This window comes from Amblyraja radiata, chromosome 14 (genome assembly GCF_010909765.2).
Source record: "Amblyraja radiata isolate CabotCenter1 chromosome 14, sAmbRad1.1.pri, whole genome shotgun sequence".
NCBI lineage: Eukaryota > Metazoa > Chordata > Chondrichthyes > Rajiformes > Rajidae > Amblyraja > Amblyraja radiata.
This window is the reverse complement of record NC_045969.1, coordinates 27,321,755-27,343,810: the sequence shown is the minus strand read 5'-3', so window position 1 is coordinate 27,343,810 and position 22,056 is coordinate 27,321,755. Positions and strand designations below refer to the sequence as shown.

The 22,056-nt window shown below is 42.1% G+C and overlaps 1 protein-coding gene across 1 annotated transcript in view; it reads right to left on the bottom strand.

The window, feature by feature from the left end:
• Positions 1 to 1,055: 1,055 nt before the first annotated feature.
• The window catches only part of ccdc122 (coiled-coil domain containing 122), a 38,270-nt gene continuing 17,269 nt past the window's right edge, over positions 1,056 to 22,056 (bottom strand). The window contains exons 4-5 of the mRNA XM_033032890.1: positions 14,061 to 14,177; positions 1,056 to 1,728 (exon numbers count right to left, since the gene is read on the bottom strand). Of these exons, the coding sequence (XP_032888781.1) occupies positions 1,570 to 1,728; positions 14,061 to 14,177 (276 nt within the window). The 3' untranslated portion in view covers positions 1,056 to 1,569. The remainder of the gene's footprint in view (positions 1,729 to 14,060; positions 14,178 to 22,056) is intronic.

The following is a 22,056-nucleotide window of genomic DNA, read 5'->3' as shown; positions in this document are numbered from 1 at the left end:
GGTAGGTATTGTTACACAGCTCCAAACAATTTTATTGCATTGCCATGTAACCTTTGTTCTCCAAATAAAGAAAACAACTGATTATTTAGTAATTAAAAAATAATAAAAATGAACTCTGAGAACAAATAAAACTCACTTGAGAAGCAGATATGAAAAGATCAAAGCATAAATACTGTATATCACATCAAGGGAGGGAGTGACTGAGGGTAGGGGAAAGGAGAGGGAGAGGTGAGGGAGGGATTGGGGAAGGGGAGGAGGAGGAGAGGGGAAAGAAGAGGGAGGGTGAAGAGGAGGGGAGGGAGTGCTAGATTTAGACTTAGTTCCTCCCACACTGTTGAGTGCATTGGGTAGCAAGCTTTCGACATTCTGTTCGGTTATGCGCGACGTCTTCCACTCTTGTTAGGCTTGCGTCCTGGGCTTCCAAATCCTTCTGGAATGTTTGCTTACATGTGAGTTTTGGTCAGCCTCTTTTCCTTCTTCCGTCAAGTTGCCATGTCATTGCTAACTTAGGTGCACATTCTGGTGACATTCTAAGTACATGTCCTGCAAATTTCATCCTGTGTACCTCTATGTCCTGGCTGAGAGGCTTTGTTGCAGTTTCACGGTAGATCTAGGGTGCTAGGGATTAGGGGAAATGAGCTGTGCCTGTGCAGTTGGGGGCTATGGGTGAGTGGTGGAATATTGCGTTGGGGGACTAAGCCTCCTGTGTGACATGGACCCATTGAGTCCCACTTAGTCTAGTGGATAATAATAGGAAAGAGTTGTGGTAAGGAATGTGTATGGAAGGAAATAATATACTGTAATGAGAGCAAGGTAAGCATATGACTTGAAGGTAATGAGAAAAAAGGTTGAACATCATAATTTTCCAGCTCCAGCAACAACAGCTCATTTCCCTGCTGCAAAAGAAAAAGGATAAGGTGGAGAAGCAAACAGCAAGAAAAGGAGAAAAGCAACATAGAAAAGGATGCAAAATTTTTCAATTGAATATAAAGTGATTATATTCTCTGATGTGCTTTGTGCACTGTCACAGTATGTAATTAGTGTTCATTAAAATAATAGAAAAAATGCCATTTCATTGTTTATTTGAAATTCAACAAATTTTAAAGTTGTAAAACGAAAATGATAAACTACAATACCCCGAACAAGAATGAAAATTACATTTCTTAACGGCCTGAAGTTAGCGTGAGAACTCTAATATGATCACAGGAAAACATTGATAAATTATTAAATAATTTAAATTTAAAATAAGTATGGTTTAATCAAAAAGATTTAAAAAAATTGATTGTCTTGCAAATAAAATAATTTTCAGCCAAATTCATGTAATATTGAAGATACCTGTGGACTCCTTTATAAAAACATGTGCACTAACACATCCATGTTATTCTTCTGCCCAATATTTTGAAGATAACACTACAAAATAACATGCTTAGGCTATTGTTAAAATGACTGACAGAGGAGCATTGGTCTCTATCACATTGTGAAAGTCCAGTCCAAATGAAGTTTGCAATATCAACATCTTTAAGCAGTATATATCTCCTGTACGTTTAACTTTAAAGCAAATCTTTTATGTTACAAGTTTTCCTCTGTTATTCCGAGACAACTTCTCAGGTGTGCTGCATTTTTTTCCATCTGTTGAATGTCCCAAGTCAACTGACGTTTGTTGGACTGAATTTTATTCAATTGACAAACCAAACGCTTAAGTATGGCTTCACATCTTTTGTTTTGTACCTGCAGAAATAAAATGAATATTCTTTTTCTTAATCAATCAATCAATCAATCAATCAATCAAGCACTTTATTCATCCCCGAGGGGCAATTTAAAAGGGCGCATTACAGTAGCTTTTTAAAAAAAAAGAAAGGGACACAAACAACGAAGAGACAAACATTCAAAGCTACTCTCTGCACCGACCGGTCGACCGCACGAGCAGTGACCCGGCAAGGATTGGGTTGTCAGCAGCGATACAATAATAAAGAACACACAAAATGTAAAACAAACATCCACCACAGCATTCATCACTGTGGTGGAAGGCACAAAAATTTGGCCAGTCCTCCTCCATTTCCCCGCCGTGGACAGGACCAGAGTCCAAAGTCAGTCCAGGATCGGCTCTTCCTCACCGGAGACCGCGGCTTTAGATTGTTGTAGGCCGCAGGCCGGCGGTCAAGATTTAAAGTCCCCGCCGCAGCCAGAAGCACCGTAGACTGCACGGCCGGCGGTCGAAGCTCCCCTCCCGGGGTGATGGTAAGTCCATGCCGGCCCCGCGGTAGAAGTTGGCCGCGGGCCGGCAGTGGTGGCTTCTTCTTCCCCCGGGTCCCCCACGAGAGATCCCGGGCTGTAGACGCCGCACCAGCTGGAGCTCTGCAGACCGCGACGTCAGGCTGCCGGCAGCCCCAGGCCAGCGAAACGGAGCGCTCCCCTCCAGCGAGGGTTCACCCGCTCCACAACGAGAGTCCATGCTGCGCCCGCCGCTGAAGACCCGGGCACGTCTCCGGGAAAGGCCGCGCCGATCCTTGATGTTAGGCCACGGGGGAGGCGACCTGGAAAAAGTCGCCTCTCCGTGGAGGAGGCGACCGAAGCGGTTTCCCCCTTACCCCCCCACACCACCCCCCACACAAAACACACAAAAAAACATTAAATACATACTTTAAAACATGCTAAAAAATAAAAAAAAGTTGAAAAAACTGACGCACTGCTGACATGGCTGCTGCCAGAACAGCGTCCCCGGAGTAAGTCATTTAATACATTTAAAATAATTAAAATCATTTGATCACCAGGTGAAGAGCATTCCTATAAGTAGGGAATTTGTTGGAAGAGCATCAGGCTCAAGAGAAAGATAAGCATTCCTCATTTGATCATTACTAAAATGGATTATGTGGACATCCCTTCTCACTTAATGTTAACTACACAAATAAATTGTGCAAACCACGTTATGAATAAATTACAACAATCAAGTGAGTTGGTTAGAAAGATGATTTGCTATTAAGAACAGCTTGTTTGTCAAATCAATCCAACTCCTGAATGTCAGTATCTTTCTGTCCATCACCTCTTACACATTCCACAGAGAAGGATTTGAGGAAGGCATCAAGAACTCAATCACTTCTATATCTAGCTCCATGTTGCACAACCATCTGACCTGGAGATTGATCACAGTCTTACAACACAAAAGCCTTATGATGTGAAATAACAAAAAGATTGCTGGAAATACTCATCAGGTCAACAGCATTTGTGTAGAGAGAAAGTTAACATTTCAGATCTATACTTTTCCATCAGAACTGGGAATTGTTTGATTTAAAATATACTTTAGGAAGTATAGAAAGATTTACTACTAATCTTCAATTTCCCATATGATAAATATTGTGAGTATGGGAAGCTCAAAGGACAGGCCCAGCACCACCATCTGAGGCAACAGGTGAAGAGAGATAAGTGGTCTCTGTCAGTATAATCCATGCCTAACTTGCAAACCTATTGAGCCTTTTGGTATGTCAGCATCTGCTATTCCTTCCTATACAACCTATTGAGCATGTCAGTCTAATCTCTCAATTTATAACATGGAATATCACATAATAAGATTAACAGAGCATCACCTTGAACCATTATTTTCCCTGTCCCACCTTGCACCTTCTACATGCATCTTGATATCTTCAACTTCAACATCATTGTGGAGGATGAGGAATGAGAATATTCCGTCACTGCTAAAATTATGGCTATATGGAAGAATGTATCTTTTCCAGAGGTTATTGCAGATCTGTGCAGTATTTATCTCAACCACTCTGCCATTCACTTTGCCTATGGGAACCAGCTCTTATATTTCTTGGCTCGTCTGCAGTTGTAGTAATGAGTATGTAGACTTGTACACACAAAAAGGTTCTCTGTCCTCTGCCAGAGACAACAACAACATGTCTTCAAAAGTATGTCAATAGGAAAGGCCATAATTTTCTTTCTATTATGAGCTGTGGCCATGTAGTCATTAGGGCATCTAACAATTAATAGCAGATTATTTAGTCAATAGTAAAGCTTTCTCTCAATTATTGTGCAATTGGCCTGTGAGCAGCATAATAGAATATTGCAGGTTTTTACTTCGGTTTATTTATTCTGTATCCCATGGCAATTCAAGCACAGGAAGTAACCACTGGTACGGAACCCCCCCTCCCCCATACACATACGATCATGGTATATGTCTCTAAGACAAACTAAACTTATGAGGAAAAATGCATTTAATATAAAACAATGCATTATTTTTGCTGACTGGACTATCATTGCCATACTTGTTCAGTATAAACAGACTCTTCTTGCGTAGTTTACCCAAGATTCAGCTACAGCTACATGTTGCTTTCATGAAAGCTACTCTTATAGCTTTTGTAGTTTATCGTACTCCAACTAAACATGTGTGCTCAAGACGATGCTCATCTACATCATTGATAATCAGAAAAATCACCCAGTACCCATTTAAATAGCACTTCTCAAGATTTCAAGGTCACTTTATTGTCACATGTACCAATTAAGGTACAGTGAAATTTGAGTTACCATATAGCCATACTAAGTGAAAAGCAACAAGACACACAACCACATAAAAGTTAATATAAACAAACATCCATCACAGTATATTCCACATTCCTCACTGTGATGGAAGGCAATAAAGTTAAATCTTCATCCTCTTTGTTCTCCCACGGTCGGGGCAGTCAAACCATCCGCAGTCGGGGTGATCAAAGCCCCTGCAGCTGACGATCGAAGCCCCCGTCGGGGTGATCGAAACTCCTGCGTCGGGGCGATTGAAACTCTCGCCACGGCATGCAGCTCCCGAGTCGGCCTCTTCTTACCAGAGACCTTAGGCTTCACGATGTTAAAGTCCACAGGTCCCGCGGTTGGAGCTTCGATCCCCGGCAAAGGTATCACAAGCTCCATGATATTAAAGTCCCGCAGACTCCCGCGGCTTGGAGCACCCGTCGGTCTCCAGGAAAGGCCGCCAACTCTACGATGTTAGGCCGCAGTGGGGACGGAGATACGATACGGGAAAAAAGTGCATCTCCGTTGAGGTAAGAGATTGAAAAAAACGTTTCCTCCAACCACCCCCCCCCCACATAATACAAAGCAAGGAGCACTAAAACATACTTTTTAACGCATACTAAAAATAACAAAAAGAAGAAAGGACAGACATGACTGTTGGCGAGGCAGCCACTTCTATTTGTATATTGAAATTGTAAAACACTAATGACATTCCTAGCCACTTTCAGTGGGTTATTTGTTGCTCTTAAATACCCTGTAGATAACATAGAGGCAAGAGTTAAATGAGATGAGGAACTTTCAGAATAATTTTAATATTGCCACCATCCTACTTGCCATGAACTGGATGCATTAATTGCCTTTGATATTCATAATTAAAAGAGAAAAAACATGCCTTCCATAGCCTTGATAAAACATTTAATTTCTTGAAGTTACTTTCAGGAAATTAGTATGAGGAATATGTGAAGTCTACATTATATATTGAAAAAATGGCCTCTCCAAAATAGATGCATTTTATATTTTAAATTTTACAACTTCCGTGTCTCATTTATTTTATGCAGTTAGAAATCTGAGTTTCCTCTCCCTTCAAGTTCGACTTTGAACATATTCATTTCTTATTTCCCCCTTACATGCCTCCCTCCATGTCAACACTATTTGCAAGCAGATCGACTTAAGATTTTGCTAGTAAGCACCAGCGTTTGACACGGAACTAACAGCTTTTCTCAGCTTAAATGCTGGTAAATGTTCACAGCACTGCATGGACACAGAAGTGCCAGACTCTTGGCTGAGCTCAATGCCCACGCTGCTTACTTCTGTCCATGGTGCTGGGAGAGGAGTGGGATCAGGACTTACACTGGGCCATTCTGCTCTTGGTTCTGCAAGTCCACTGATCCAATGGAGAATGCATAGCTGGTGAAATAAGTGATTTTCCATTTAAAAAATTTATTTGTTCGTCATTTAACACTTCTAACATTTTTCCGCTATTTTTAATTGCTTTTTAAAACATAAAATGCATCTAATAATTTTTAATTTTTCCAGAAACATTTAGATACTCTGGCAATTTTGATAGCTGGTATAATTGGGGACTAGTCCTTGATGGTTGCTAAAGTTTCTATAGCAATTCATTGCATTGTCTATAATCCTGCTGCAATTTGGATATTGCACAGATTCTGCCTCAAGAATAGCAGATATTTTTGGATTGGAACTGTTTATATCTTTATCAACACTGGACTTGCATTATTCAAGTGCCATCTGGTGGCTTTTTGCAAATAAACTGTTTTGGGAAATTTAAGTCCTGACTGACAAATCTTTGAAATGGGCAATTTCAGAATTAATTATCACGGCATTCCCACACAGTCAAGTGTGTTTAAATGTCATATGTATCGGCAATGTAATGGAATTATTACGTGCTGCAGTTTCACAGGCCCATTAATGCAATAACACACACACAAATATTCAATAATACAATAAATTCATAACACTAACACTAGGTAACCATATAGTGCAAAACTAAATTCATTGTGTAAACTGGAGAAGATCATCTCTATCTTACATCTGTTTCATAAAGGTATTCAAGCTGTAATCTTAACCATTGGGCCCTCAACAGTCAGAATGTTAGTGCAGACAGGTATCAATCAAGGATACACCACCACTTCAATACTTTTTTCAGTCTTTTTGCACCTTGTCTCTAAAAAGCTTCCCACTGAAAAGGGGCTCATCTGCAAAACCATAGTCACACTGTTAGTCATAGTCATACAATACAGAAACAAGATCCATGGCCCAACTTGTACATGCTGATCAAGTTATCTAACTGAGATTGTCTCACGTGTGGCTCATATTCCTTCAAACTTTTCCTATCTACATACCCGCCCAAGTTTCTTTAACATGTCATAATTGTACCTGCCTACCACTTCCTCTGGCAGCCCGTTCCATATGTGTCTTTTTACAATACTGGAGAGATTTTGAGGAACAAGATTATTATTCAGTTTTTTACACCAATACACTGTTCTTAACAAAAATCTACCCATCATTTGAAAAATCTACCCACCATTATAAATAACAGATGTAAATTAGATAACTTCAAGACCGAAAGTCAAAATCTTTTTTCATGACAGACAAATCTTCATCGTTTAACACCAAGTTGGACACCAAAAAGGTGACATGAAAAACTCTCCCACATTTAGTCATGAATATTTAATTCATAAATAAGCCTCATACATATACGTTTTGATAATGATCTAGGGAAATATCTTCATCAATACCAGGAGAAAAATACAGTAACATAAAGATAATACAGTACAGTAAAGATCACGTAAAGGTCGTTGTGCTTGGTGTCCATTGTCACAACGACCGTTATCAGGGTCGGTACCTCTGTAAGTTAAATCACGGAGATTAAAATTCAGGTTTATATTGGTGGTCAGAGGTTTTTGCTCTGACTTACAAGTTGATAAAGAAAATCCGTTCTGCATTTCCGTTTCCGTTTAAAAAAAAAGTTGCTGGTGATTTCATCACTGGATTAAAGTTAAACGCGACTTCTAACGCCTTCAACATCACGGATCAAAATCATCATCAAAGACTTCCACATCAGGACTAAACAAAAGTTATATTGTTTATTTAACATCTTAAATAAACTTAAATCATGGCAGCAGCCACGTTCTGACTTATCACAATCCACTCTCAAGATTACCAAACAACCTAAACAGCTTCTCATAAGTTCATAAGTCATAGGAACAGAAGAAGGCTATTCGGCCCATTGAATCTTCTCTGCCATTCAATCATGGCTGATCTATATTTCACTCCCATTCTCCTGCCCTTTCCCCATACCTCTTGACACCTTCCTAAGAATCTGTCAATCTACGCCTTAAAAATACCCAATGACGGCTTCCACAACTGTCTGTGGCAACAAATTTCACAGATTCCCCACTCTCTGACTAAAGGAATTCCTCATCTCCTTTCTAAAAGTACATCCTTTTATTCTAAGGCGATGCCCTCTAGTCCTAGACTCTCTCACTAGGGAAGACATCCTCCCCGCATCCATTATCTAGTCTTTCGCTATTCGGTAAGTTTCAATGTGTTTCAACCTTCAAAACTCCAGCGAGTACAGGCCCAGTGCCACCAAACACTCATCATATGTTATCCCAAACGTCCCCGGGATCATTCTCGTTAATATCCTCTGGACCCTTGTCAACACCAGCACTTAAAATGTAACAGGTGTGGGGCCCAAAACTGCTCACAATACTCTAAATGCGGTCTGACCAGTGTCTTACAGCCTCAGCATTAAATCCAGGTTTTTATACTCTAGTCCTCAACTACAGAAGGTAGTTGAGGCCAGTTCATTGGCTATATTTAAGAGGGAGTTAGATGTGGCCCTTGTGGCTAAAGGGATCAGGGGGTATGGAGAGAAGGCAGGTACAGGTTACTGAGTTGGATGATCAGCCATGGTCATATTGAATGGCGGTGCAGGCTCGAAGGGCCGAATGGCCTACTCCTGCACCTATTTTCTATGTTTCTATGTCCTCTCGAAAAAAATGTATAATGTTGCATGTGTGGGGTTAAGTGATTAATTACTCACTAACAGACTTGACTAACAATCAAAGGATCAGAGATCAAATTGTACCATGGCATCTGTGGAATTTCAATTGAGTTAATAATAAAAAAAACTAGTAATTGGTAATGATGATCATAGAAATGTAGTTGTAAAAACGTATCTGATGTCGTTTTAAGAAAGGAAATCAGCTGCTCTTAACCTAAATGTGACACTAGACCCACATCAATGGGATTGATGCTTAAATGTCCTCTGAAATGGGCTTGCAAGCCTATGGGGGTAGAGAGATGGACAAGAAATGGCTAAGGTCAGTGAAAGTAGTTGAAACTTTATTCACTAACCTTATTGAGTTAAGAAATCATTAACTGTGTCTGGAGGACTCCAAGTCTCCAATGGGTCCAGAACGCATCTCTATTTACCTTCTACACCAGTGTATAATCAGGAACTGATGCATCGCCTGTTACATTCAATATTTATTTCCTCTTTCCCAGATCAAGGATGCTGGTTAGTTTTATCATCTGTTGGCTTTTTGCTGGTGCATGCAGCTAATCCATTGTGTGGTTAATGCTGGTTGCATATTAAAGCCAAGCCAATGAACAGACAGTAAAATATACCATGCTGCATGCAAACAGTGAACATAACTAATATTACAAGCTAACAACTGTTACATTTTAAGAAATTTAAAAAGCATTCAACATAAGCTCATATCAGTGAACAAATTCAATTAAAAATGTATGATATAATCACAGGCCAGATGATTAAATATTACAGCAGAAAATACATTTGCATTGATATCTATACCATTACTAAAACTCTTTGTCTTGTTTGTGGCTGTTCGTGTGTATGTGTGTGTGCCAATTTCTATTTTGCTATTTTCTTCCAAACGCTAGGCCACAGCCTTCCCATTTTCACACATTTTTCCCGTCGAGGCGATAAACATCTTCCCGTTGCATTCCCACTTATATTTCCGCCCTTCTTAATCCTTTAAAGTTTTTTAAAAAGCCAGAAAAGTCACGCGTTTCGAAAAAAAACCCCGAGTGACGTCACAATAAACTCGCAAGGCAGGATGGGACACTCCGGGAGGGAGGGCCACTCCAGCGCTCGTGTGGCAGCTGCCGGCGCCCGACACCTGGTGGTGAGAGTAGAGCCGCAGGCCCTGACTGGAGACGAGGCTGGTGCTCGAGCTGGAGTGAGAGCTGAGCCTAGCGCCCAGAAAAAAGCCGCTGCTGGAACCAAGGACACGCCTGGGTCCAGGGCTGGGCCGAGTACAAGAACCAGGCTGAGTTCCAGGCCCTGGCGCTGCTCTACGACCTGGGTAGGTCCTGGGGCAGAGAATAGGAGTGAGGGGAGGAGGATGAGAGACATCTCCACGATGTCAAGTCCGCAGCCTCCTCGCGGTTGGAGCTCCCGAAATCGATCCCCAGCAAAGGGACCGCCAGCTCCATGATGTTAGGCCGCAGTGCGGACGGAGATACGATATGGAAAAAGTCGCATCTCCATGGAGGAGAGATAAAAAGTTCGCCCCCCCCACATAATATAAAACTAAAGATACACTAAAACATACATTTAACAACAGACTAAAAACAACAAAAGAAAAGGACGAGACAGACCGTTGGCGAGGCTGCCATCGTACGGTGCCACCTGGCGAAAAGTCACTGGTTCGATGTGATCCTTCGAAGTTAAGTTAAAAGATCACAAGAGAAAAGCATCACAGCAACTCCCTAAGAATCATGTGCACAGCTGAAGCTTCACACAGATTGGGTGGAAGCCTTTATCACTGATGAACACTCCTCGGTGATCCATCTAATCAATGCACCTTAATTGCCATTTTCTATAGTACTTGCAGTCATAGGAATGCCATTTTATGTTTCTGCAGTGTTTTATTTTGTATTGGAAGTTCTGAATAGTTAGATACTGGATCTGGGCAACACTTCCTCCCACTAGAGATATGATGGGAGGATGTGTAGCCAAGATAACTGTGGGAGTCAGTAAGTTTGTAGGATGCTGCGGTGACAGAGAATTTGAGAGTACCGACTTCCATAGACAATAGACAATAGGTGCAGCAGTACCATAGTTACCTGGACTACACTTCCTGCCATCCTGCCTCTTGCAAATATACTATCCCCAACTGTCAATTTCTAGGTCAGATCCCAAGATTAGGCTTTGTATTCTAGGACATCCAAGATGTCCTCGTTCTTTAGTAAACATGGTTTCCCACCTGCTGTCATAGATGGATCCCTCAGCCACTTCTCCTGTGTCCTGTACTACTGCTCTCGCTCCCCTTCCCCTTAGATGGAACAATAGAATTCCTCTGGTCCTCACATTTCACCCAACCAGCCTAAGCATCCTCTGACATTCTCATCACCTCCAATGTGATCCCATCACCAGTCACATATTGCCATCCCCACCCCTTTCCGCATTCTGCAGAGACCGTTCCCTTCGCAGTTCCTCAGTTCACTCATTCTTTCCCACCCAAACCAGCCCTTCCCCTGGTACATTCCCCTGCAACAACAGGAGATTTAACACACATTCTGTACATTCTCCATCCAGGCACCCCAGCAGTCCTTCCAGGTGAGACAAAAGTCATCTACTGCATCCGATGTTCCAAACATCACCTATCCATGTTCTCCAGAGATGTTGCCTGACCCGATGTGTTACTCCAGCAATTGTTTTTTTTTATCCACAGATTATTTCAGTTCTTCAGTCGGGAAGGATGCACTAGTCCATTCAGATATTGTGATCACAATGAGAAAATTGAATGTCTGCCCTGGTCTTAGAGTGTTAAGTTACAAGTTTGTGCAGTCATAATTGTATTGAATCATACAGCTTGAAAATAGGAACACATTCAACACCAACTGCTTATCAGAGATATTTTCTAAAGGAGCCTGATAATTTTTCTAGTGAATCCCTTGAGATTTGTGGGAATGGAAAATGACAGTGGTAGCTATTGAGAAGATTCTACGGGATAGGATTTACCACATTTGGAAGAGAATCGGTTAATTAGGGAGAGTCAGCACGGCATTCTCTGCAGCAGGTCATGTCTTACGAACTTGATTGAGTTTTTTGAGGAAGTGACGAAGGTGATCAATAAGGATAAGCAGTTAGATGTAATCTACATGAATTTTCTGAAAGGATTTGATAACATCCCTCCTGGTAGGCTGATCCAGAAGATTACGAATCATAGGATCCACGGTAACTTGGTCATTTGGGCTCAGAATTGGATTACTCATAGAAGACGAAGGATTCTGCTGGAAGAGTGTTATTCTGGCTGTGACCAGTGGAGGTCTGTATTGGGACCTCTGTTATTTGTAATATATATATATATAAAATGATCTGGATGTAAATGGGTTGGTTAGTAAGTAAGTTTTCTGACGACACAAAAATTGGTGTTGCAGTCAGTGATGAAGGCTATAAAAGTATACAGCAGGATGTAGATCAGCTACGGAAATGAGGGGAGAAATGGCAAATGGCACTTAATCCGAGGCCTATAGTTTAGGATAGAGATACAGCACGGAAACAGGTCCTTCGACCCACTGAGTCCATGCCGACCAGCAATCCCCGCACACTAACACTACCCTTCACACACTAGGGACAATTTACAATTTTTACCGTCAATTAATCTACAAACCTGTCCATCTTTGGAGTGTAGAAAGAAACCAGAGATCCGGAGAAAATCCACGAAACTCACAGGCAGACATACAACCTCCATACAGGCAGTGCCCGTAGTCAAGATTGGACCAGTGTCTCTGGCGCTGTAAGGCAGCAACTCTACCGCTGCCCTATGGTGTTGCACTTTGGGAGGTCGAACGTAAAGGAAAAGTATACATTTCTGGCAAGACTCAGAACGGCTTTGATGTACTGAGGGAGCTTGGAGTCCGTCCATAGCTTCCTGAAAGTGGTGATGCAAGTAGATAGAATGGTAAAGAAAGCCTATGGAATGCTTGACTTCATCAGCCGAGACACTGAGCACAAGAGTTGAGTCAAATCTCAAAGACTAGAGTGCATAGATTTAAGGTTTCAATGAAATGTGTGGGGTAAGTCTTTTTACACAGAGTGATGGGTGCTTCGAATGCACTGTCTGGGATGGTGGTGGAGGCAGATATGATACTGGCATTTAAGAGGGTTTGGGATAGACACATGATTATGCAGGGTATAGAGAGCTATGGATCATCTGCAGACAGAGAAGATTAGTTTAACTTAGTATCCTGTTTGGCACGAACATTTTGAGCCGATAGGCCTGTTCCTGTGCTGTAATGTTCTCTGTACTACGCAACAGGACATTCGCCCAACAGGACATTCGCCCAACTCTGACCAGTGAACACCCTTCAGTTTTAAACCAATCGCCCAGCAGTTGGTCATAGCGTTGTAAGCCCATGTGATTCAAGTGCTCGCCTTGACACTACCTTCTATAACGAAAGGAAATCTTTTAACTTTATTTCCAGTATTTCAAATGTAATAGGTTACCCTTCATAAGATAAGATAACTTTTATTGTCATTTGAACCTAAGTTCAAACGAAATTACGTTTCTGCAGTCATACGACCAAGAAAAAACCAAGACACACAATTAACACAATTTACATAACCATCCATTACAGTGAATCTCCAAACACCTCCTCACTGGGATGGAAGGCAAAGTCTTGTCTTTCCCCTGTTCTTTATTCTTCTCCTGATGTTAAAGCCCCAGCGGGCGATGGTAAGTCCCACGTCGGGCGATGTAAGGCCCTGCTCCGGGTCTTGATGTTGGAGCCCCCGGCGGGCGCTGGTAAGTCCCGTGGCCGTTAAAGCCCTGCCAGGAGATGTAAGGCCCCGTTCAGGGTCGTTTTCAACCCCGCAACTCGGGCGGGAGAAGTTGCCTTTGCGGGAGCTCCGAAAAGCCGGACAGGCGAGCTCCCGATGTTACCGTCCACAGGCCTGCAGCTGGAGCCTCCGAGCTCCGAAGTCGGCTCGCAGCCGCATGTCACCACAGCTCTCCACAATCCGAAGCCGGCCAGCCCCACGATGGTGAGTCCGCAGACAACGCGACTGGAGCCCCCAGGTCGTTCCGGTTGGAGGCCGCTCCACGGTGCTAGGCCCAACGACAACGGAGACCCGACAGAGAAAAGGTCGGGTCACCCGTACAGGGAAGAGATTTAAAAGTTTCCCCCACCCCCGCCCCCCCACATATACACAGCTAAGAATAATATATAAACTACAACCAAAACATACACTTAACAGGACAAAAAGGGAAAAAAAAGACAGACGGACTGCAGAGGCCACTGCCGGCAGGCGCTGCCATCTAATGTACTTCAGAAGTACAAGATGATTATTAGAAATGCCCAAGCCCCTGCATAACCCACCTTGTAGATGTACTGTTGAGATCAGGATCTGGCCAGGTGATACAATCTGCCACTGCAAAACAAAATGCTGCAGGAGCATGGCAGACTGGCACTGCAGTTAACATTTGTTGATTTGTATGAGCCATTCCCAATGTAAACCTACCTATCAGCCTGAAAATTATTTTCAGTGCATCTTAACTTACCTCTATTTCTTTCTTCAGATGAATATGATGCTCGTGTTCCTCCTTTAATTGAACTGATTTTTCATTAATCGCAGCTTTTATTTCTGACAGTTTAGCTTCCAAATCTGTAATTTCTCCCTGTTTAAATTTTAAAAATTTAAATTACAAAAAATATTGAAAATTCTAAAACATCCCAATTTCCATAATTCTGCAGTGAAGATAAAGTTTACGTGTAAACAAAAACATCTCAATCAACATTTATTGGGATTTACCTTAATTTTGTTCTCTTAGAAAATAATTCAGCTTGTTCAGCTATCAATATGTAAACATAGCTTCCTGGTATGTTATGTACTGCTGAGTGTCCAAATTTTGGACTAAGAATCTTTGCATATCCTTGCAATTTCAAAGTACAGTCTTACTGACATCATGCAGTAAATTGTTCTCCACTCAACAAGCCTTCAGCAGATGAAATGCCAACTACATGAACCAATTTCCTTACAATTTGCTGTGGTGTTAGCTTGGTGTGACAACCAATAATATAGTTCTGATCAGACCTTAAAAGATCAGCTAATTAAAGGACCACAAACGTTTTCAGAAAAAGAATGGCTGCAAATGAGTACTAGAGAACACAATATCCTGGGCAATAGGAGCTGAATGCATCTGGTAGAATGGTGCACATGTATGCACATAACCGGCAGGGTCAGTGCAATCTCCAACAACTCAACATTATCACACAATGGCAGAAGAGGATCAATAACTATTCAAGATACCTTTGGCATTATAAATCCTCCAAAACTCACATTGCCATTCATCTCACCTACCAATTCTTACTAAAGTTGATCAAGGGAACTATTCCACATGAGGCAATCCTTGAAATATCTTAAGCATCTCCTTTATTCCTAATTGTCCAAATGACAATTAAAATTGAATCTGAATCTGAATCTGAATCTGAATTCAAAATTAATTCTCTCTTGCTGCGAAAATAGAAAAAAAATGTGTATTTAAATCCCATTTCAGGTATAAACACAAAAATCTATGTGGATATTCCAGCACATTGCTGAGTGCAGCTGGATCTTTCAAACGGGAGCCTTCCTTGGACAAATGAAGAATATTCCATGATATTCTTTTACAGGAGAGCAAATGAGATGTCTTTTGGGTCCTAGTTAAGATGTACCCAATCAATCAACACTTAATGCTATTTCAGAGCTCAACATCTGCCAGTTGGCTGCTACTTACTGTGTTACAATTATGGAAATACTCGGAAAGTTTCTTGGTTTTAAAACACTTTGTAATTTAATAAATTGAATTATTTTATTAATATTACACTACATTTGCCATACAAATACATATCATCAATGCATAGCGGACCTGAAATGTGTTAAGGCCACTTAGTTGTACAATAGAAGGGCACATTTATTTCAAATTCCTAATGCCAATCTGAAATGATGCTTATGATTCGTCAATGGAAATTTGCTCTCAGTCAGCAGCACTAAAGGAGCACCTGTATATCATGTTCCCATTCTGAAATTTAGTTTCATTGAATTCCAATCTATGTGCTTAGAGATGAGAATGCAAGGTATAATGTTTCTTTTGACTATTTCTATTCATTCAAACATGAATGACCATCACAAGGAACTGCAGACATTGGAATCATGAGTAAAACTGAAAGTGCTGGAGTAACTCAGCAGGTCAAGCAGCATCTATGGAGTAAGAGGATAGGCAACATCTGAAGAAGGATCCCAACCAATGTTGATGAGTTACTTCAGCATTTTGTGTTTTAAAATTGAATGCATGTCAGGATAAGAGATGAAGTTAAATGATAATCTTACATGGGCTAGATTGAAGATGAAGCCAAGTAAGTCAAGGAGTATTTCTTTGGCAAGAGGAAAGGTAGTAGAGAAAAGGTTCTGCAGATGAAGAAGAAATCCTGTCTATAATGGAGAAACCAGTTAAAGGTTTGGGTAGGTGGTATAACAAGAAGTTGGATGACACTGAACAGGTTCAGCAACTTAGAAAGGATGCTACTGACAGGTTAGAAAAGATAGAGAAGTCAGGGCTTCCAGGCAAGTTGAAGTTGTGGTGTTTGCAGTTTGGGCTATTCCCTAGGTTGACGTTTGGGCTATTCCCTAGGTTGATGTGGCCATTGACAGTATATGAGGTGCCAATTTCTAAGCTGGAAAGGTTAGAGAGATTGATTAGTTCATATATTAGGAAATGGTTAGGAGTTCCACGGTGTCTTAGTAATGTGGCTTTATATGGGAAAGGTATTCTCCATTTACCGTTGCCTAGCCTAACAGAGGAGTTTAAGTGTGTTAAGGTGAGGTTAGAGTTGCAATTATCAGAGAGTAAGGATAGTTAGTAATCTGGTGCCAAGTGTAACTAGAGGAAGTGGAACTCAAAGCTGGCAGTAGAAGAAAAAATGGGAAGCCAGAACCAACTGTTGAGCCCTCCCAAGGTGTCGTGGGCCTAACTCGATGAAACACCAATGAAGGAAGGTGCTCACTTGATAACCCCAATGATATACTTACATCTACAGGATTCTTTTTTTAAGAGAATTAAGAGGTAGGTAGCTGGGGGTTTTTTTGGCATATGGAGTTATTTATTGTAAGTTGGTGTATTTAGTTAAGATAATACTTTGGTTTTGGGCTTGGTTTTCTTAGTTAAGCACTTATCCTGGAGTTATAGCACAAGTACTTTGTGTTTTAATTGTAATTCAACTTATTTTTGATGAATCAATATTGCTTTCTGGATGACTACCTTCAACAATGCCAAAGCACTTTTGCCTTATATTCCCATCAGAAATAGTGGTTAATAGGTTAGTGTGGATAGAATACCGTGCTGGCTATATATATATGATGACAATTATAGAAACATAGAAAATAGATGCAGGAGTAGGCCATTCGGCCCTTTGAGCCAGCACTATCATTCAATATGATCAAGGCTAATCATCCAAAATCAGTAACCCGTTCCTTCGTTTTCCCGATATCCCTTGATTCTGTTAGCCTTAAGAGCTATATCAAACTCTCTCTTGAAAACATCCAGTGAATTGACATCCATTGCCTTCTGTGGCAGAGAATTCCACAGATTCACAACTCTCTGGGTGAAAATGTTTTTCCTAATCTCAGTCCTAAATGGCCTATCCCTTATTCTTAAACTGTGAGCGCTGGTTCTGGACTCCCCCAACATCGGGAACATTTTTCCTGCATCTAGCCTGTCCAATCCCTTAAGAATTTTACAAGTTTCTATAAGATCTCCTCTCATTCTTCTAAATTCCAGTGCACAGTCGACCCAATCTTTCATCATTTGTCAGTCCCGCCATCCTGGGAATTAACCTAGTGAACCTACATTGTACTCCCTCAATAGCAAGGATGTCCTTCCTCGAGTTTGGAGACCAAAACAGCGCACAATACTACAGGTGAGGTCTCTCCAGGGCCCTGTACAATTACAGTAGGACCTCCTTGCTCCTATAATTCAATCCTCTTGCTATGAAGGCGAACATGCCATTTGTTGTCTTCACTGCCTGTTATACCTGCATGCTTAATTTCAGTGACTGAAATACAAGCACGCCCAGGTCTTGTTGCACCTCCCCTTTTCCTAATCTGACACCATTAAGATAGAAACATAGAAAATAGGTGCAGCAGTAGGCCATTCGGCCCTTCGAGCCTGCACCGCAATTCAATATGATCATGGCTGATCATCCAACTCAGTATCCTGTACCTGCCTTCTCTCCATACCCCCTGATCCCTCTAGCCACATCTAACTCCCTCTTGAATATAGCCAATGAACTGGCCTCAACTACTTTCTGTGGCAGAGCATTCCACAGATTCACCACTCTCTGTGTGAATTTCTTTTTCTCATCTCGGTCCTAAAAGACTTCCCACTTCTCCTTAGACTGTGACCCCTTGTTCTGGACTTCCCCAACATCGGGAACAATCTTCTTGCATCTAGCCTGTCCAACCCCTTAAGAATTTTGTAAGTTTCTATAAGATCCCCCCTCAATCTTCTAAATTCTAGCGAGTACAAGCCGAGGCTACCCAGTCCTTCTTCATATGAAAGTCCTGCCATCCCAGGAATCAGTCTGGTGAACCTTCTCTGTATGGCAAGAATGTATTTCCTCAATTTGGAGACCAAAACTGTATGCAATACTCCAGGTGTGGTCTCACCAAGGCCCTGTACAACTGCAGTAGAACCTCCCTGCTCCTATACTCAAATCCTTTTGCTATGAATGCTAACATACCATTCGCTTTCTTCACTGCCTGCTGCACCTGCATGCCTACTTTCAATGAGTGTTGTACCATGACACCCATGTCTCGTTGCATCTCCCCTTTTCCTAATCGGCCACCATTCAGAACATTCCTGTTCTTGCCACCAAAGTGGATAACCTCACATTTATCCACATTATACCGCATCTGCCATGCATTTGCCCACTCACCCAACCTATCCAAGTCACCTTGCAGCCACCTAGCATCCTCCTCACAGCTAACACTGCCCCCCCAGCTTCGTGTCATCCGCAAACCTGGAGATGTTGCATTCAATTCCCTCGTCCAAATCATTAATATATATTGTAAATAGCTGGGGTCCCAGCACTGAGCCTTGCGGTACCCCACTAGTCACTGCCTGCCATTCTGAAAAGGACCCGTTTACTCCTACTCTTCGCTTCCTGTCTGTCAGCCATTCTCTATCCACATGTAATTCCCCATTTTCTCTCTCCCTCCCTTTTTAAAAAGTGGGGTTACATTAGCTACCCTCCAATCCCCAGGAACTACTCCAGAATCTAAAGAGTTTTGAAAAATTATCACTAATCTAAAGAGTTTTGAAAAATTATCACTAATTTGCTAAATCTGCCTTCTTCTTCTAGTCTGCCTTCTTGTTCTTGCCACCAAAGTGGATAACCTCACATTTATCCACATTATACTGCATCTGCCATGCATCTGCCCACTCACCCAACCTATCCAAGTCACCCTGCAGCCTGATAGCATCCTCCTCGCAGCTCACACTGCCACGCAGCTTTGTGTCCTCCGCAAACTTGGAGATGTATACAAAGAAAGTCAATCTTTATGGAAAAAAAATATGTTGGTGAAGGGTTTTAGATAGGATTCCTGCATGAGTTTACAACTTGCTCAGAGTTATCCCCTTTTACCAATGTAAATAGAGTGGAAATCTGATTATACAGATATTCTAATTTTATGTCATAGATTCACCACTATGTCATGCTGGATCTATGACATAGTGGTAAACATAGAGTGTCTATGAGTAGCTTTCAATTTTATATGCGTCTCAAAACTTAATGAGAATGATCTCATGAAAGGTCAGAATGTTGAAATAAACAGTACAATTTTGACAAAAAAGCTAGCCCCTGACACATTGTGGTAAATCGCTTCCAATTCGCACTTTTAAACTTACTTTTAAAATGACAGAAGTGTAGCGGCAGATTTTAATATTGTTCAAGAGATTACTCCCTCTAGCCGCTAAATGGACAGCATGGTTAAGGGGAACTCCGGAAGTGGCGGCGCTGTTAACAGCTGTGGCTCGCCTGCAGTCCGTCTGTCTTAACTTTATGTTGTTGTTTTTTTTGTCTTGTTTTGGTTAAGTTTTAGTTTGTTGGGTTGTATTAGAGGGGGGGGGGGGTGAAATATGTTCTCTGTCTCTTCCTTCGGGGGAATGCGACTTTTTCGTGTCGTATCCCCCTTCTCTGCCTCCGTCTGCGCTGAGGCCTAATGGCGGAGCTGGCGGCCTCCAGCCTGCGACTGACCCCGAGGCTCCGGAGGCAGAGCCAGCCAGGACTCACCAACGAGAAGCTGGCCGTCTTCGGGGCTGAGGCAGCGGTGGCCCGACTTGCTGGTGTGGCGTTCTGGCTTTCGGCGGCGGCCCGGAGCTGAGACTGCGGGACCCGGAGCCGGGGCAGTGGCCTGGAGCTGGGGCGGCTGCTCGGAGAGGAGACTGCGGGACCCGGAGCTGGGGCGGCGGCCCGGAGCGGAGACTGCAGGACCCGGAGCTGGGGCGGCGGCCCAGAGCGGAGACTGCGGGACCCGGAGCTGGGGCGGCGGCCCGGAGCGGAGACTGTGGGACCCGGAGCTGGGGCGGCGGCCTGGAGCTGGGGCGGCTGCCCGGAGCTGATGCTGTAGCAGGCCGTCTCGGAACGGAGACGGCGTTCCGGCTTTCGGCGGCGGCCACATCACCACGGAGGTCCGCTGGACTGGAGGGCGGCATCTCCGGCCTGGATCGATCGCCTCAGCGCAGAGGGAGAACAAGGAGGGAAGACACGGAGACTAAGACTTTGCCTCCATCACAGTGAGGATGTGCTTGGTGAACTCACTGTGGTGGATGTTTAATTTGTGTTTATTGTATGTTTTGTTTTTATTGGTTCTGTGTATGACTGCAGGCAACATAATTTTGTTCCGACCGAAAGGTCTGAATGACAATAAAGGAATCTAATTCTAAAAAAAAAAAAAAATTGTTTTTATATGCATGCGAGCTCACCGTCAGAGACCTTCAGAGCTTCTTCACAGATAAGTCTTCACAAACACAGTCTTTTGATTAATAAATTCTTTATTGTTGATGAAAAACAATAAGATACATCCAAACTTTTTCCGACTCGTTACTATACTCCTCGTGTCTCCATTACACTTCGCATGGTCAAAGGGTAAACCTTCTCCGTGCAGGTTCCAAACTAAACTAACAACTAAGCTTCTGTGCAAGAAATTTAGCTCCAATCATTCCCACAAATATGTCATAAATCCCACCCATAATATAACGGGCAGTCTAGCACATGCCATCATCAATGACATGCAAAACAAGCCAAATACCGCTACATACCAGCCCCTAATTGTTCCGAGTATACAACGAGGCAATTATTAATAAACATCAAAAAAGTAGCCATGAAGGCCTAATATATATCAAAAGCAAAAAATCATGGAATTGAACCCTGTTCTACCGCGTGACAGGCGGGGATACTAACCACTAAACTAATAGCATGCACTATATGTCCGTAATCAGAATTCTTCATCAACTCTTCTATCTTCACTTTCGCCTTCTAGAAGCAAGCATAACGGTTATTGGTCTTATTAAAACACTGTTTTTTGTTTGAAGTCGTACCATATGCACCAAAACCTTAACATCAGGCATGATCTCCAGTATTCTCCCCATCAGTCAAGAACCTCGTGAGGCTGCAGAATCAAAAAACCAACACAATGTCACCTGGAACAAAATGTCTTCTAATTGTTAACCATCGTTGTCGTTCTTGGATTAAAAGCAAATACTCTTGTATCCATCTCCTCCAAAAATGATTTGCCATATATTGTACTTGTTTCTATCTGCGTCTCATATATAAATCCTCTTTTACAAAGAGCTCAGGTGGTAGTGTTGGATTGGTTTTCAGCAGAAGAATATGATTTGGTGTAAGTACTTCTAGGTCATTCGGGTCATCAGAACTCTTAGTAATAGGTCGATCATTTAAAATCGCCTCAATTTCACAGATGTTTGCAATTCTTCGTCATCCAAAATTTGTTGCTTAAAAATAGAGCGCAGCACATTTCGGACCATGCAAATTAACCGTTCCCACATACTGCCATAATGAGAACCCATCGGAGGATTAAAGTTCCATTTTATACCTTGTTGAAGCATAGTATTCTGGATTTTATCCTGATTTAAGCTTTTGAGTGCTTCTTTTAGTTCTCTTTCCGCTCCAACAAAATTTGAACCATTATCTGATCTTAATGATAAAACTTGACCTCGTCAACAGATAAATCTCCCTAATGCATGAATACAGGAGTCTGCAGATTCAAGATGCACTGCTCTACTTGTCATACAAGTGAAGATCACACCATACCTTTTCACAAAGTTTTGTTCTCTTTTTACCTCTATAGGACCAAAATAATTCACCCCAACATCTGTAAATGGTGGTTTATCCGGAGCGATCCTCTCCAGAGGCAAGTCTGCCATCTTCTGTACACCAAATTTCCCACGCTGTCGCCTAAACATAATACAATTTTTTATTATCTTTCTTGCGGCGGAATTA